This window comes from Amborella trichopoda, chromosome 10 (genome assembly GCF_054954075.1).
Source record: "Amborella trichopoda isolate Santa Cruz 75 chromosome 10, AtrichopodaSantaCruz75HAP2 v2.0, whole genome shotgun sequence".
Classification (NCBI taxonomy): domain Eukaryota; kingdom Viridiplantae; phylum Streptophyta; class Magnoliopsida; order Amborellales; family Amborellaceae; genus Amborella; species Amborella trichopoda.
The window spans coordinates 22778235-22797276 of NC_142345.1; the positions used below are offsets into that span (position 1 = coordinate 22778235).

Here is a 19042-nt window from a genome sequence, read left to right on the forward strand (position 1 = left end):
TTTTGAGAGTCGTATACTAAGAGACTGGTATCTACACCGGATGTTTTGAAGAAACCTCCTCAATTTGAATGGGGCATGGCATTCCAGAGATTGGGTTCCTAATACCTGGCTTTTGGAAATGAGTGAAGAGGAGATGGGTTGGTGCTATAAATACACATGCTATCTCAATGGCTGTTTTTAATATTTGGAGTTAGTTTTATTTTGGTTTTCTGAAACATTTTGTGGATTTTTTTTATTAAATAGAGGAGTCAATTTTTGGGTGGGTTTCTCCTTGGAATGGTGAGGAGTGATTTGCAGATAGAGATAGATGTTTAGAGGGATTATTTAGGATTTTCTAGATGAGTATTGGAGTGCGATAAATTGGGGTTCGGAGAGGATAGAGACTTTTGAAAAAGGAACAGAGATAATGATGGAGAAGATGGGGACATTCCCTGAAAATATGCGTAAGCTCCTGTGGAGAGCTTCCATTGTTTCTGTGGTTGAAAAAGAAGAAGCCATCAATTCTAAAGAGTAAGAGGGAGCCAAACCCCTAAATCCGTGATGGCAGAGACCTAATAACCCTAATTGCTATCTTTTCCCCATCCGGAAATAACACGGAAACATCTTGTTGAAAGGGCCTTATCCTGACCACAGGTGGGACCAAAAGAGGACCCGATGGCCTTCATGGGTGTAGAGACAACCATGGGGTTAGAAACAAAAGTTGTTGGTGAAAGATGGGAGGCAGCAGAGTAAGGATCTTCAGACCCCCCCGAAATATGTGGGCCGGGTCTCTTAATGGGGTGCCAGTTGCCAAAGTCGCACCAATACTTGTAGTGTACAATTGATTGCCAGAGATGATTGTTTTGGGTAGTGAAACGCCACCACCATTTATCAAAAAGAGCCACGTTATTGAGCCTCAGATTGCAAATGCCCAAGCCATCCAGGGACTTACGTGAGCAAACCCAAGCACACGAAATCAAGTGGTATTTGTTGCTCCCTTGCCCTTTTCAGAAGAAGTTTGAGCCTCAGATTGCAAATGCCCAAGCCATCCAAGGACTTGGGTGAGCAAACCCTGGCCCACGAAATCAAGTGGTATTTGTTGCTCCCTTGCCCTTTTCAGAAGAAGTTTCTCATGAGTTGCTCGAGACGGTTTGCAACTGGCATTTGGATTATGGGAATTTGGTGAGGATTGATAAAGGTGAGGGGACCAGCAGGGGATAAATATCTACCTTTCCAACCTGCGCATCTGCGGTCAAATTTGTTGACAATGCGACTCCACTGGTTATCTTTGGGTGTCCTGACGTAGAGAGGTAGACCAAGATAGGTGGAGGGTAAGTCCTCAGGGCAACACCCCAATGTATATGCAAGAGCAAGAAGGACATGGTTGCATTGCTATCCCATCATCTTCGTAACTAAGCGAGTTTTCAACACACGGAAGAGCTGGGTGGGGCGTCACTCTATGTCTGCTCTCTAGAATTATTTTGGCAACACAACATTATCTCATGACTCTTGAAATGAGTCCTTCTAATAGGGGTTGGCAATGTGCTCGGTGGCAGTGGGGCTCGGTCATAAAATGTGGCCTTGAGGGTTAGGCTAGAACTAGTGCCCACCCGGCCCACACGGCCCAGCCTTCTTTGTTTTGTTGTTTTTTTTTAATTTTTTTTCATTTGATTTTTGCCCAGCCCTATAGGGACTAGGGCTCGGACTGGCCTGGCTTGTTGCTTTCCTTATTCCCTATTTATAGATGTGAGCTAGGGTTTTATGAGAACTTTGAAGCTTCATTTAAGATAGAGCAATATGGGCCTTAGATCAAAGAAATCTATAGGGTGAGGGAGGCTTCATCTAAACCGTTCATCTGAAGATGAGCTATCTTTAATCAAGGAGTGGGATTTAATACCTATCGTGTAGGTTTCAACCCTAATATTATTTGATTTGAAACTACATACTTTAGTAGGTTAATTATCCAAAAATCCCACAAAATATCAGGCTTTTTCACATTATCGTAGAATGAAAAAGGTCGTCCCACATAAAGAGGTCTTCTCTCTTTTTCTCATGAGAGGAGAGAGAATTTCTTATGACATTTTCTTTATTCCTCTAGCCACCTCACAAATATGACCAATCAAAATGTAGCATGTAAGAAAGTAACTTTATGTATAGATGAACCTTCAGCCAAAGTTCAAACGAACGTTTGACCGTAAGAGCTGCTTCTTAAACCCCATAACATGTGACACAATACATACTTCCAATAATGGCCCTTTATCTATGGGCAATTTAATTTTTAAAAGAATTCTCAAGAATATCTAAAAATTATTAAAATTTAGAGAAATTTCCAAGAACATCTAAAAACGTATTCCAATCATTTTTCACAATATTTAATGAAACCAAGTACTTTTCGACTCCTGTAAAATTTGTTAAACGGAACGAGGCGTCTAGGCTTTGGAATCTGTCGAATGGAACTAGACGTCTAGGCTTTAGAATCGTTGTACTAGGCACTTCAATTGGCTCACCTCAAAAACCACTACTTCTTTCTCAAATCAATCCAACGGGATCTATGACCACAATCTCTAAAAAAAGGCTCATGATTGGCCCATTAAAGCCGAAAAATAAACAATGAAATTTTAGAATCGATTATAGGTATACCTAAAGACAAGTATATTGTGGAAGAAGGGAATTCCTCTGTATGCACATGTCTATGTCCTTCAAAAAGAACTCTCCTAGAATGGTGGCTTCCCTGAACACACATATGTCATATTCACATATCACGGATGATGACATGTCGAGCATTTGGCATTTTCTCTTGAAGGCACACTCTTTTGCGTGAGAACCCTTATCCTAGCTCTGACCACAGGCGTATGTTGACCTTGACTAAGGGATTTCCCTTAAACCATCTGTGCCTCAACTCAAACCCCATGGTCAGGGGTTTTTGTGACTAAGAGATTTCTCTCCTAGGCACCAGACGGCCCAGACCCATTCGGTTACTTGGATAGCGAGCCAAGCGTCCCCTTTTGAGGCCCGATCATCCATTGGAGCCAAAATATTACTAAAGGTACGAAATACACACTGGGGTGGGGGAGCCTCATAATCACTTCGGAGAGGTATTAGTATCTTTCTTTGACTGGTTTATTTGATGCAACTTAAGCTAAAGAAATGGTCCTCCAGAGCAAAATTTCTAACAAATTATGGGACAACTCGCTTATGACCTAAGGGGAGTCGGCTCTTGTTGTGAATTGGGGTAAGACCTAGCAATACCCCAAGACACTAGATCAAGTTTTCAGCCCATTCTACGACATTTACTCATCTTTTAGGTAGTATTTGATAACCAAAACTTTTGGTGCCAGCACCAAAAGTTCGGGTAACTATTGCAGTTCTTAGTTTTTCAACTACATATGCTATAGGAGCACAAGTTAGAAGCTTGCAATCCTGAAAAATGAGAGGCGCGGGACCCATGGAGAGGCAAAGTATAGGAGATTGCTCCTTTTCCTTTTTGGACTAGAGGTTCATTTTGTATATTGTTGCTTGAATTTTCTATTTTTCTTTTTTCTAGAACTCTGATTGAAATGAAAGTTGGAAGGTTTATGCTCTCCTCATTGGGGCACGTCTCTAAAAAATATATAGAAAAAAATAAGTTGAAAAAATAACATGACCAAAATTCCCCTCATAGTTTTAGCGGTAGTTTAGTCATTTTATTATTATTTTTTACAATTTTTTAGAGGACTAAAAGAATAGATGCCTCATATTTCAGCTCATTCCCATCTATATAAAAAAGATAAAAATTCAAGTACTTAGAAATGCTCATTGTCCAATCAATATGGAGAAATCATATATTGATTACCTTTTAAATGAACTACAACGTGGATTATTTGGTGATTTCAAACTGTTGACCTTATCCTTTTTTAAATATTAGATCAAGATGAAATTTGGAATGCACGTGCCTCATTCGGATGCATCTATATAAAAGAAAAAAATATGAAATTAAATGATCAAAATACCTCTCAAAATTTAAGGGGTATTTCAATCATTCTATTTTTTAATAATTCTTTGATATTTTATACAGGCAATGGGGATAAGAAGTATGGATACCTAAGATTTTAGCTCAATCTGAAAAATAAAAATAAGTAACATGTAAATACTTATACGGGTTCTTAACCATCTATTTTGCAGTGACACATAATGAAATTATTTTTCTTTTTTATGTGATTTGTATCATCCGATTTGTTAGACTTACTATTGATGAGCTATGATTTTGAAATCTCATTCATTTAACATACATCACTCTCACCAATAGTAACTTTAATGAGTAGTTAAAAGTAGCTAATTTCCCAATCTTCAAGTTTCTCAAATTCTAGGTTTAATCAAATATTGGTTCCTAGACTTCTTAAAATTTCTAGACAAGTTGTCAAACATTGTAGTTATAATTACCAAATAGGCCCTTAGGTTTTCTTTTAAACACATCTGTTGAGAAGTGAATCATTTAGCCGATTGGGCTGTAGGCAGGCGAACATGCCGTGAATAAGCATCACTAGAATAGTGAACCTCTCTTATTTCACTAAACAGCTTTGTACAAATCCAATTTAAACAGCTTTGTACAAATCTGAGATCAAACAACCTCGAAACTTCTTTTGTTTATTTGCCCGTATACTCGCTCATTTTTATAACAGCAATTAACACAATTAATTATCAAAAAGGAAAGAGATGTTTTATGGGCATGCTACTCTCATAGTTCTCCCCGAAGGATATGCTAAAGAATTATCTAGTTTAAAAACTAGAAGATTAGATTTAGATCCAAGTCCTAGGCAACTAGTAAACTTGGAGAAATAAACATATCAATCACAAATAATTTAGAATCCTATGTTGGCATTTGTTAGGCAAGTATTACAACTAGGGAAGCTATAAATATTGAAGGTAATCACTCCTCTTGAGTAACACAAAGAAAATGATTATTGCAAATTTTTCAATCCATCTTAAGTCAGAGAGACAGGAAACACAGATAAGGGTATCCTCACAATGTGGTCCAAGCTCCCGGTCAACAAAATTTCTCCAAAGCTGAATGCATCGAGTAGTTTGGTTGCTTTGAGTTCCATCTTGAGGTCTTGTGTGAGCTGTGTGTCTATTGTGAACGAAGTAGGAAACACCCGAATCTCCACTCCTTCCGGTGGCAGCACTGAGCATAAGTAAGTTTCTGTCCTATTTTCTACATTTTTGAAAGTTCGTTGCACAGTTATATTCCCAACTAAGGCCGAAATGGTTATAGAGGGGATGTTCAAATCGGAGGGAAACCTTTTTGAATTGTTGCAGGCCCTTCCTGTGGCTGTTCTAACTGTTTCTTGGTTTACATTCGGTAATGAGCATAGGAAGCTGATGTAATCTTCAAATCCTATGGAGAGAAAATAGTATTTTGTTTAGTTGTGATTATTGTTTGAGAAAATATTTTTTAGGGAAATTATCAAAATTCACTTAAAAGATGAACTATTAAACAATTTAGATATTTCTTTTGATTTAATTAAATACAGAAATATTTAGAAAGAGACAATTTAGTTTTAGAATAATGAGACCACAATCATTTTTAATCATTAGGTGGGAAATCAGGTGATTGGGGGTAATGTCATTGACTGTGTACAAAATCCAAAATAAAAATCTTTCGTCAATATTTCATATTCCACATCTAGTGGCTAAAAGTAATTATGACTTCCTTATGTCAAAAGTAAATGATCTTGTGATATACAATCCTCTTAAATAAAATCCTATCATAATGCACATGATCATGAGTTAGTATAGCTGAAAATGGGTAAAACGCTAAGTAAAAAAGAAGAATAAAATGTTAAATAGTCAATTAGTCATAGTTTTATCTTGATGAGGTTCCTTATGTTTTGAAATGATGGACTATGAATGAGCTTATTCCATGGGGTCATCCTGCCTAATCAAGGGATGTACTGTGCTGTGGGATCCATGAGAACTTGACATGACCCCAAACCAGGGTTGTTTCCTACTCTCTCAATCATGGCCAAGCCATTAGTTGAATGATGATGATTCAAAGGACAATGTTATCCCTATGGTCCAAGGATTATAGTTCACTTCGAAGGAAGACAATTAGAATGTTTACCTGAGTTGACTACGAGTCCAGGGTGTAGTGCAGCTGCAGCATTGATGAGGCCACCTCCAAAATCAAAAGGCGTGGCAGGTTGATACTCATTTGCAAAGGGCGATTGGGCAGCCATGATAGGTTTACCTTTATTATCATTCTTAGAAGCAGTTGTGATCATGGCAGAGGCGATCATGGAGGGACTCCATGAGGGATATGAATGCTTTAAGAGGGCAGCTATCCCAGCCACATGAGGGCATGCCATGCTAGTTCCTGATAATAGTGCGAAATTGTAGCCTATCCATGGATACAAAATAGTGGAATGTCAGACAAAATTTTCTTGCAGGAATGAAAACACGGACTATGAAATATTAAAGTCATCAATTTTGAGCTTTATTGATTTTGCGTTTAATACCTGTAAGTATGGAACCTATGGCACTAGTAGGGCTCCAAGCTGACCAAACTTGATGTCCGGGGGCAAGAATATCGGGTTTGAGGACATCAGCTAGGCTTAAATGTGCATCAATGATGTCAGGGCCTCTTGAAGAGAAGCTGCTTACTACTGGTGCTTCATCCCCATATTTAGCTCTTCTGCCTTCTACTATTGATGCTTGCGCACCATAATTCAGGACCACCCCTTTCTCATTCCTCACTGTCTTCTCAGCATAATACTGCATCAAAGCCTATACATGGATGCAACAATGGGCTTAAAAGAGCATGATACATAAGAAAAGAGTTATATGTTCATTAGTATATTTGCCACAATATGGAGAATGAATGTTATTTTTTGAGTAAAGGGAATGAATGTTGTTGAAATCCAGATAGGGGATTCTGGTGTTGACCCAATTCTGGTTTGCTGGAGTTTGGTGCGCCACTGATGGATTTTTAAGTAAGAAATGAAGGATATGAGCCCAAGCATTACACTTGATCTTGAACCCCTATGTGTAAAAATGAATGTAAATATTGCTTCCAATAGTGAGATAACAATCAGAAATTTATTGCCAATTACCACAGCAAGTTATGCAAGCACCTGGTTGGCTTCCAAATATGCCTTACATAAATGAATGCACACATACACACAAACGTACACATTCCATTTTAAGTTGTTTGATTGGTAAGATATGGGTCACTACAATAAACCTTGCTAGATAAAATGGGGCAAAATTTAAAGCCTTGCATACCTCAACAGAAGATACACTAGGGATCATGATACCAGGAATGGAGAAGGTTATTGGCTCAGCAACAAAGTCCCCATAAGTTGGGTTTGCTGCAAATACAAAACCCATGGCACCCAATGACTTTGTGGTGGCAAGGATGGCATCCAAGGTTGATGTCCTACGGTAGAAGCCACTTGAAAAGTTGCATACAACTATACTTCCACGCACTAATCCCTCTTGCAAGGCTTTTGGTTCCTGGCACTCATCTGCTAATGTTGAGTTGTTTACTTTTGCAGCATCCTTGGCAAACACAAGCCTGTACTTCAAGAATCCATTCCCCAAGGTTGGGCCTGTGGGATGGCCAAATATCAAAGGTAGCTTGATAAACATATTCCATGGAGGACTAATAGAAATGTTGAAACCTGCAAGCTCTGCATTTGAGAAGCCTATAATTCTTTCAAAACCTATAATCACAATGTTTGACCATCTATTGTGTTCATTTCAAAATTTAAAGCTTTACCTTTATGAAAAAATCTTTTCAGTTTTAGAGAATAATTAACAACGTGTTTTGACATAGGGCTTCAATAGAATGTGTGCGAACAAAATGTTGCGACGACAAATATTGTGTTGTTTAGCATATCACCCCACTAATATCTTTGATCGTATAGGGGAGATTACAATAGGAATCTAAGCTTTCACTCTATGTAGTAGAAAGGAATACACTAAATTCTTGCAGCAAAACATCCAGTTTTGAATCCTTCACTAACCTATAGAAAATAGTAATAAATTAGTAAATGTGTATTTCTAGTTTTTTCTTTCTGTTTTTTTTTCGTTTGATCAGGTAGACTTCTATCCAATTAAAACCCCTTTCTAGCTCTTCGAAAAATATTGTCTTGGATAGACTTTTTCACCTGAGAGGCCAACCCCTTGAAGTTGAAGGCCATTTCCTAGGACTAGGGTGGCTGAATAAGTTCTGTCGGTGGAACTTGCAGCCACGGTCATGATCCAAGGGCTGAATGATACCAAAGTGGATGGACTAGGGCCCTTATTTCCTGCAGCCTGAACAACAAACACGCCCGCTCTTTGTGCCAATAAGAGGATGATATCTAACACACTCAAGAAAGTAAGAGTGTCTTGCGGTGTCTCGTCTGGCCCAATGGATAGCGTCATAACGTCTACGCCATCCGAGACTGCCTGGAAGCAACCACAACCAACATCTTCTTAAATGCATGTACCATCAAGCATTAACTATTCAAACTATTGCCTTTCTTAAGAATTTTGTAGATATGTGTAAACTATTAAAGATGATGCAAAAAAATGGATGTAATGGGTAGTTATCTTAGTACTGGGTAGTTCTCTAGGTAGTAGGCAATTGTGTTGTAATCGCCTATATATTTGGGCTCTAGTACTGGGTAGTTCTCTAGGTAGTAGGCAATTGTGTTGTAATCGCCTATATATTTGGGCTCCTTGAATTGAAAAGTGCCTGTGGTTGGGCTCCTTGAATTGAAAAGTGCATGTGGTTGTAGATATAAATGAAGTGCCTGTGGTTGTAGATAGAAATGAAGTTCACGTGGTTTTAGATAGAAATGAAGTGCCTGTGGTTGAAGACAGAAATGAAGTGCCTATGGTTGAAATGTGAGTGTGGCAAAAGACATGAGTAAAGTTGAGTTGTGTGTCTATCTCTCCATGAGTATGTGTTCTTTTTAAATTTTCAACATAGTATCAGAGCCTTATCCAAAAACTTGCAACATGATATCAAAGCCTCATCCATAAATTTTCAACATGGTGAGGAGAGCCTAGGTTGTGAAATAGAAGCGTGGTGGGCCATAACCCTCAAAGTGTAGTGTAGTGAGAATAAAAAAAAAAGAAACAAAAATAGTCATTGACGTGAAGAGCCAGGTTGTGAAGAGCACAGGTTGTAAAAAAAAAAAACAATAGTAGAAAAAAAAAAAAGCGTGGAGAGCGCAGGTTGTGCAAAAAAAAAGATAAGCATCTGAGCGAGGTTGTGCAAAGAGCCCAGGTTGTGAAACAGAAGCATGGTGGACCCATAACCCTCAGAGCTCAGGTTGTGAAGAGAACATAGGTTGTGAAATAGAAGCGTGGTGGGTCCATAACCCTCAGAGCACATGTTGCCAAAGATAGGCATTGGAGAGACAAGTTGCCTAAGAGATAGGCATTGATGGAGATTTATTACGCGGAGACGAGAACAGAGACAAAACTCAAAGGAAGGGGACACAAATTTCTTTATTTTCGTGCATTTTTTCCTTATGGCTAACAATAGCAATTCAAATATATCTTAACCATCAATTCCGATTTTAAATAGAGACTTTTATGTGCATTGGAAAATTAAAATGAAAACAATGTTTCGGTCTTGATTCAAAGAAAGGGTGATTAAAAAAAAAAAAAAAAAATGATTTGCAATAAAAAAAAAAAAATTGTGATGTTCTTGGAAAAAAGAAGATGGGGATATTTTTAAAAAAATGGGGAAACAAAATTGGAGAGCTCTTGATGTTGTATTTTTGCAAAAGTTTTCAGAAAATAAGATTTAAAAAAAGAAAAAATTCTGAAAGGGCGACATGAGCAGTACTCATGGAAAATCCACGCCTATGTAGGCATAGGACAAATTCAAAATAATTTTTGAGAAAGAAGAAAAATAGGACACCGCAGTCCTGGTATGTCGTGCCATGGAAAGGTATGATGGGAAATCCATGCCTAGTGCAGGCATAGGAAAAATGATTGATTTTTTTAAAATGAAAACAAGACATCGAAGTCCTACTTTGTCATGCCATGAAAAGATATGATGATGCTGTTAAAGGCATGAGAGTGCCTAATGAAAAGGCATAAAAAAAAAATATGTTTAGAAAAACAGGACATTGAAGTCCTAGTTTGTCATGTCATAAAAAAGCATGATGATGCCATGAGAAAGTATAAAAAAGAAATTGTGTTCAGAAAAATAGGACATTGAAGTCCTAATTTGTCATGTCATAAAAAGGCATGATGATGCCATGAGAAGGCATGAAAAAGAGAAAAGTAATGTGTATTTTTAAAAAAAAAAATAAAAAGAAGAAGAAAGAAATAAAAACAAGAAGAAGCAAGAAGAAAGAAGAAGAAGCAAAAGCAAGAAGCAGCAAGCAGCAAGTTGAAGAAGAAAAAGCAAAAAAAAAAAAAAAAAAAAAAAAAAAGGTAGAAAAAAAAGAAGCGAGAAGCATAAAAAGAAGTAAGAAGAAACAAGAAGAATAAATTTGAAAGAAAAAGGTGAAATTTTGCATCCAGGGGGAGTGTTAAAGATGATGCAAAAAAGTGGATGTAATGGGTAGTTATCTAGGTAGTGGGCAGTTTGTTAAAGATGATGCAAAAAGTGGATGTAATGGGTAGTTATCTAGGTAGTGGGCAGTTGTGTTGTAATCGTGTATATATTTGGGCTCCTTGAATTGAAAAGTGCCTATGGTTGTCGATGGAAATGAAGTGTCCGTGGTTGTAGATAGAAATGAAGTGCTTGTGGTTGAAATGTGAGTGTGGAAAAAAACATGAGTAAAGTTGAATTGTGTATCTATCACTCTATGAGTAGGTGTTCTTTTTAAATTTTCTAACATAAACTCACGATTGACATTATATACAGATCCATGCACATATAGTCATACATATGCACAAGTATGGACACCAAATACATTGTAGCAGTTTGCTTTAAATGCATGTTCGGGTTTGTGGCAATGACATAAAGCCAACATCGTCAAAGATTCACTATCAAATATGAAGAATTAGGTTTCACTAATAAATATAAAGGATTAGGTTTAATTTATGCAAACAGCTTTGAAAACAATGGAAATTATTTCTCAGGTTCTGAAAGTTGAGCTGCACGAACACATCGAAGCCTAAATTTTTCAGCAGAATTGGAAGCTTGAGATTAAAGTTATGCCTTGACAATTGAAGTTAATTTATGCTATGTTCTGTAAAAGTAACCTTCCAAAATTGTTCATATAATTAAGTTCATTTTGGTCACTGCAAAAGCCTAATTTGGGTGACACACACTTCCAGTGAAAACATCATTTGGGTGGCACAAAATTCTAGTGGAGATGTACTCAAATACAACGGGATGCTCATTTTACCTCACATTGTATAATTCACATGCATTAATGATATGGACATACATGATGTATAGCGTGGGTAAGCATGCTTGCACATAAAGATCATTGGGATGGCTTAGCTGCTGTAAAAAAGCCCCGAACCTAGCTTGCCAATAAAGTAGAAAAAGGAGAGGATGAAGATAAGAGAAGTATGTGGTTGGAACTATAAAAGATCCCTAAACATATTCTATATTTTTCAATAAATATAAAAAGAAAAAAAGAACTATAGGCTAAGTAATTACCAATATCTTTGGTTTACCTGATCAATAGCAGCGACTACATCAACAAGAGTTCCCACATCTGGATATATTGCCTTGTAGACTGCAATCCTGAAAGTATTTGATGATCAAATACAGATACGTGCCTAGAAGATGTTGCCAATCATAAAGTAAACTAAATCTGAATAAAATAGTGCTCTCTCGACCTTAAACAGGTGTTAGCTTAGAATATGTGCTTTCAAATTCCACCTGACTATCCAAGAAAAATAGATTCAAGAATGCATTGTTAGCTAACTCATTGCCTTTAAAGCTCTTTTGTTATCATTTCAATTAGAGAAGTTGCTTGTACCTTGCTCGAGGAGCCATCCCACTTGCGCTTCCATAGTTGAATCCATCAACTATCACTGGGACGTCGGAATTTCCCGCAGCAACTGCAGCCACATGACTGATTGTCCAAGAAAAATTGAGGAAAGAAACAAAAATATGGTTAATTCTTAAAAGTCTGGCTAACTGATGATCCAAAGCTTATCCTCAATGTTGACAAAAATGTATCTAGATAGCTCAAAGTCCTAAATTATGCCGATGTTTCACCTCCCATGCCCGCTAGCATCAAATGGGGAGAGATAGTCCCTAGAAGCATTGAGAGGCATCACGGCTAATGCTCCAGCCGAGAAGAAGCGAGCAGACACTATCTTTCCATTGCAAGAGCCAATCGGAAAGAAGGGACCCGTGTCACATGTGCCGGTGAATCGAGGAAGGTCAGAGCAATAAGGGTCGAATGGGTGGTTTGTAAAACTGCGATGGAAAGGATAGATGCCAGTGTCCACTATTCCGATCACTACCCCTTCGCCTGCTCTACTCTTGCCTCCTTTCGACCATGGCCCTGTTGGTAGCCCAAGAAACTGAGGAGTGTAGGTTGTCATCAGCTTCATGCATCTATCCTTTTCTATCAGCCTCACCCCCTTGGCTTTGTTAATCTTTTCAACCTGTGTAGAGTGCCAATTTCCATGGAATTTCCCATCACTTAATATACTATATGAAAATGTCTTTCTTGAGGAAATGTATGCCTTCCTGGATGTGTCATTTTTTGTCTTAGATGGAAAAAAAAAGTAGCAGCTTGCCTGAGAAGGAGTCGTATGAAGGGCGAAGGCATTAACAAGGTGGTGAAAGCTGTAGAGCTTCTTGTAACTCCCACTCTCCAAGTTGTTCATCAAAAACTGATCATGGGACTTCACCATCTCTGTCCTTATTACCGCACTGCAACCAAAACACGATGTTGAGAACTTGCATTGTAAGGGCATGTCAAAGTGGACAAACTAGAGCCACAACTTTATTTATGCATGGGCTAGGTGCATGCATGTTAATCAAGCACGATTTTTTAATACAGAACCGAAATGGCCAAGGGTGGGGTTGGGTACCTGTTGAAGGTAGCTGGTTCTAAGTTAGTGTTATCAGGACCGGATCAGTGAAAATTGATTCAATAGTTGGTTAGACCACTTGGACCGGATTTTTCAAAAAATGAATAGAAATTAGAAATTATAATTTTATCATCATCTAAGCCTTAATCCAATTATTTGGAGTCGGCTACATGAATACTGTTCCTCTATTCTTCTTTATCAAGGGTCATATCTTCAGTAAGACCAAAATCACCATATCTTTTAACACTACTTCCATTCATATCTTTTTTCCCCTTGCTCTTTTATAGGCTTCCACTTGAACAAATTCATACCTCCAAACAAGGTGTTGTATTACGTCTATGTTGCATATGGCCAACCCACCTAAGTCTACGTTTTCTTATCTTATCGCCTATTATAGCTACACCTAAGTTTCCCTATATATGTTCATTGCAAATTCTATCATTTCTTGTCGTGCCTCTCATCCATCTCAACATTCTCATCTCAGCTACGCTTATCCTATGAATATGTTGTTTCTTGACCACCCAACATTTCGTCCCATAAAGCATGGCTGGTCTTGAACCTATGTTATATGCACATTAGAAATTATAGTTTCCAAATAACAAATAAATTACAGTAAAAGTCCAACTTTCTTTAACCGGTTTGACTAGTTAAAACTGGTTAAAAATTAACTTTCACCAATTTTTGGCAAAATCAATTCTTGCTTTCAACCGGACCGGCCTGGGCAGCGGTTAGCCATCTGACCAGTCGAACATGGTAATCCGGTTTGGTTTTGATAACTTATAACCATTTTGATTCAAATAGAGGTTGAAGTAATTTTGACTAGACCAAACCATCCACCAGTTTGGTGGCTAGTCCGATTATGATAACGCATGTTTTGAAAAGATGAGTAACATTTATATAAGGGTGAGGCGTATCTCAAAAATTCACTACAAGACATTCTTTCGATGCCTAAAAATCCTCAAAACGATCATCTTGGCCTCAAGATGTATGTACATGAGAAAAAATGGATTTAAAGTCTTGGAAATAGTGTATCCTGTAACGTATTTTCTTGACTTTCAATTTTCGGGAATTTCAAGTGTTCATAGATCTGCTTGATCTACATTATTTTTGAAGTTTTAAATTTTATAATTACAGATGAAAATAAATTTTCAGGCCATCACAAAGATTTTCAGTACTGAAAGATCTTGTGACACTATTTGAAGGTGCACCTTACTTTGATTGTTTAGGGCCTCAGCCTTATATAAATCACATTATAGCATGATACCATGATGTCCTCATAGAGTTATGGTAATCACTTGTTGTGGGATTGATGAGCTATCATATAGTGAAAATGCTCGCTGTGCTTAAGTTGCACTTTCTTTGAGTAAGGCTGTCTGCTCTTGTAGGAATGGGAACTAGCCGGGGCTGGGCCGGCCCATCCAGAACATCGATCTTAGTGCATGGCTTGATGTATCTGACCCATTTGTTAGAAATATAAAAAATTTCCCCAACATTTAGCTATAAAATGGAATTTTGGTTCCAAAATAAGTTACAAAGTTACTAAGTTTTTTTTTGGAATGCCTCTCTCACACTCTTATTTCGGTCATACAGAAGGACAAAAATCAGTGGGTATAACCCCCTTTTCAATAAAAATCCCGAATTGAATCCCAAATTGATGGGTTCATATATGCCATAGGTCCTTATAAATTTCATCCTTTTAGATACATCTTTAGACCCATTGCCGGTACAAAAAATTCATAATCATACAATTCAAAGATCAATAAGGGTGTTGACATGGACAATTTGAAATAGCATGTTCTCTATATCGTTTCAATTTTATCATGTGTCTCTGAAGAGAATATGAAATAGCATCTGGAAGAAAAGATAATCCCCAAGGAATGCAAACAATAAACTCATATATGAAAGACAAGAAATGCAAACTTCCAATCAACCTTAAGTGATCTAGGGAAAATGTAATAACGTCATTATGCTCATAACGTGATTAAAGAAACCTCTAGTAAGATGCATTGTAAATATTATATCACAGAAGGGCTAACCCCTCAGCACTATAAACTTCTATGTAAATTAATAAAAGTGTGTTTCCTCACACCAATAAAATAAAAGGAACAAGGGCATTTTGGTCTTTTTATGGTGATTCCTATGGTGGATTCATTGCAGGCTAACTATTTTCCTATGGACGCGGTTAGCATGCGGCCAAGCCCACCCATGTAGAAATGCAGGAAACAAATATATTTTTAAATATAATTTGATCTTAATTTTTAGAGAATATATAATCTTTAACATGGAGATCATGAATATGAAAAAAATAAAAAAATTAAAAATTAATAATAATAATTATATTAAAAAAACATTTGGATCGTTAATTACAATTATCTTAAGATGAATACTTTATACCTCTAGACCGCATATTGTAGAAATGTGGTCCAATGGCATGAAACATTTTCTCTTTTCCTATTAAACAAATGAGTTGGCTTATTATTCTCCTATTAACCAATTGAGCCAGCACCGGTGATTGTTATAGAGGGCATATAGCATGCTCCCACGGGACCTTATTTCATACTTCTCTCATGTGAAAAGTTTTTTTTTGTTTTTATAGGATTTTTCAATATAAATTTTGAGATCCACCTAATAATCAGTTAATAATAATTTTTTTTTGTTTTTATAGGATTTTTCAATATAAATTTTGAGATCCACCTAATAATCAGTTAATAATAATTTTTTTAAAAAAAGAAAAAAATGTCAAGTCTTAAAATACTTAGATCTGACGTTCCCAATATTAGAGGTAAAAAAACCCATCCAAGCATTGGGGAACCCATCTATTCAAGATGGAATGGGCAAGACCTAGGTATGACAAAATGGGGTTATGTTCCAACCACGTCAAAGCTAAATTATTTTCGAGCAGGTTTGGAGTTAAAAATGTTCTGACCCAGTTGTAATCCTGGAAAGTCCAATCCAAGCTAATCAGAACCTAACTTTATTCAGGACGGGATTGAGCCCAGTAGAACTGGCCCGATTGCTGGATTGGGCCCGGCCCAGATCGCATCCGCAGAACTTTCCTTGCTCCCATCCCATGGCTCTTCTCATTCAGGTGCGGTCTTGATTAGTAAACACATAACCAATTTGTCCTTCTTCCACTTTTACTTGTAGGATCTTAGAGAAGTATTAGGGCGCTTTCCTATCTTTCATTTCTTATACCTTGCTCGGGACTGAAGAATATATCAACCATATTGCTATAAGAGACTGTTACAACTAGTGTTTGAAAAATCAAACCGGCGTTGGAAACCAGCCAATGGGTGGTTTTGAGTAATCATTGAACAGGCCCGTCCAACTAGCCTTACTAAGTAAGTCCCTGACTAGTTTAAAAAGTCCCAAAAAAAAAACAAAAAAATATGAAAAGTATATTTAAAGTATGACTAAATAAAGTACATCCAAATGAAGTTGAAAATTAATGAAAAAATAGATTTAAATAAAATACATCCAAATGAAGTTGAAAATTAGTGAAAAAAATAGATTTTAAAAATGGATTTGTGTTCAGAAGTATTTTTGAAATTTTCTAAAAATATGGAAAAATACATTAAAAACAAATCCCTTATATTTTAGGATTTTATATATATTTTTTTAAATATGTTTTTAAAATATCCGGTTGGACAATCAAAACCGACCAAAATCCAGATCGTCTACTTCTCAGTTTGGGTTTAACTGGCCAGTTCCGAGTTGGACTGGCAACGTTTGCAGGCATTGATCACAGCCCTTCTACATTATTGGTATTTCCTCTCTCTTTCACACACACACAAACTCATGCTCTCTCTCTCTCACATACACAAAGGCTCGCGCTCCCTCTCTCCCTCTCTCTTTCTCTCTCACATTCATATACACACAAACAAGCACACAAGTTCATGTAGTCTCTCACGCATAAACACAGAAGCAAAATTCTCTCTCTCTCTCACATACACACAAGCACACAAGCTCAGGTAGTATCTCTCAGCACACACACAGAGAAACAACAGCATAATGAAAAAACAGACTCTCTCTCTCACACAAACACACAAGCGCACACTCTCTTTCTACCTGTGGTTTCTTGCCGTCTCTCGTAATGCAGCATTAGCAGGAAATGCAATTTGGGAGCCACCATTGAATGCTGCACCCTCCCCTTCCAATAGGACAATGTAATTTTCTCTCTCCTCCTTTGAAATCACCACCTTTAAGAATGAGAGGTGAACAAGAAGAAGAAGAAAAAATGAGCTTGCTGCCCTGAATGTTGGTGTTGGCTTGTTTATCATTTAATCGTCTTTAGTGCTACTGTGGAGAACCGTTTGGGTTCGTCAATTTACACTCACTTTTTATAGGAGATGGCGTATTAAAGAATATATGAATGAAATATGTTAAAGAGATTAATTAGGTTTTTGTTTGCATGCAAAAAGGTGGCAAAGATAGGGAAGAAATGGGGGCGGGTTTATAGGTAGCGTTATGGAACATGAGGGGCAGTTACACATCCTATACATGCGGTCAACGTGAAAGTGACTTTTCTCAACCACCAAGGGCATTCGCTTGGGCGATTAATATGTACCGTCTATCTAGTACTTGAAAGTAGGGGTCGCAACGGATCCGGACCCGACGCGAGACCTGATGAGTAGAACCAATCCAGGTTCGGGTATCGGTCTAAAATTTGGACCTGACGAGTCGGGTCGGGGTCCAAATCTTGGACTTGAATACTATTCAGGTTTGGGTTCGGGTCCATGTAGATCCTTCCTTGACTTGACTTGAATTTTTATTATTTTAATATTATAGTTATAATAGTTAAATAATGCATATATACACATATTAAATATATTTATGAATTACATATATAGATATTTTGATTTTTGGGTCAGGTTCGGGTCCCTTAAAAGCAATTCGGGTTTAGGTCCAGGGATTTTGTACCTAGTTGGGTTTGGGACCGGTCTAGGTCTGAGTCTGCGTCCCACTATATTTTCGGCTTCGGGGACTCTGGACTCAATCAGGTCTAGGTCTAGGTCTGGGTCTGGGTCTGGTCCTGGTCCCACAGTACCCGATCTGACTCGTTGCCACCCCTACTTGAAACCCATTTTCAATGGTCTGATGGTGTATCATATAATATATGAAAAAATATATAAAAATACCGTTTACTTTTTTTTTTTTTTGACAATATCATATTTCTTTATTGATAATAAGAAATATCACTACAATTACATTGAAAGAATGTCTCAAGATACAAACTCGGAGCTATTGACCCCATATTTTGCTAAGAAATTAGCCGCATCATTACCCTTGTAAACATAACGGAACTCATCCCGCAAACTTGAAAATAAATCCAAGATTTCCTTCCACATAGATCTGAGTGACCACGAGGGTCTTCAGTTCCTCTTGTACTAGTTTATCGCATTAAGACAATCCCCTTTTACAATATACCAAACACCTGAAAATCTCTCATTCAACACCTTCAACCTAAAAAGTAAAGCTGACAATCGGCCTTATAAGTCGTGGAGTGTTCACAAGGACCGAAATAGCAACACAAGACCACACCATTCAAATCTCGAAAAACACCTCCAAAACCTGCTAGCTCAGGGTTTCCAAGAGAACTACCATCAAAGTTTAGCTTAATGCACCAATTAACTGGATATATCCATCTTTCCACTTTAGGACAAACACTAGAGAACTGACAAAGGTGAAAACAACATCCACCTTTGAAATACCATCACCTTCTTTAGTCACTAAAAACACTACCAAGTAATATTCAAAATCTTATTCTTAAAATGTTGTATATCTTCCATCTTCCCATAAAAAGTCCTTCTATTCCACTCCAACCAAACTTTCCACAGTTGCACAATTCTCAAAATTTTTCATAAAACCAACCCTCTATTTGGCACACCTGAAAATGCTAACTGATCCACAATGCTCATAAGATCTTGTGGTAAGATCATGTTGTGTATACTTTTAATATTATACAAAGGGTTAAATACATTCTAATAAACGTTCATTAAGGGTTGAGGTGTGAAAACATGATGAATGAGTCCTTTTGAATAGACTTTGCCTTTGAAGATATATTTCT

At 37.3% G+C, this 19042-nt stretch overlaps 1 protein-coding gene across 2 annotated transcripts; it reads right to left on the minus strand.

Moving 5' to 3' along the window:
- Positions 1 to 4813: 4813 nt before the first annotated feature.
- Positions 4814 to 17384, minus strand: ALE1 (PA-domain containing subtilase family protein). Of its 2 annotated transcripts, none has more exons than XM_011622855.3 (10): positions 17044 to 17384; positions 12679 to 12814; positions 12149 to 12543; positions 11907 to 12002; positions 11599 to 11668; positions 8127 to 8409; positions 7240 to 7565; positions 6474 to 6741; positions 6080 to 6355; positions 4814 to 5353 (listed from the first exon to the last, which is right to left on the minus strand). In XM_011622855.3, the coding sequence occupies exons 1-10, from the start codon at positions 17253 to 17255 to the stop codon at positions 4941 to 4943; spliced, it is 2475 nt and encodes an 824-aa protein (XP_011621157.1). In that variant the 5' UTR covers positions 17256 to 17384; the 3' UTR covers positions 4814 to 4940. The 2 variants fall into 2 exon arrangements, with proteins under 2 accessions (XP_011621157.1, XP_020519220.1); XM_020663561.2 differs by having other exon boundaries at positions 7240 to 7646.
- Positions 17385 to 19042: the final 1658 nt, after the last annotated feature.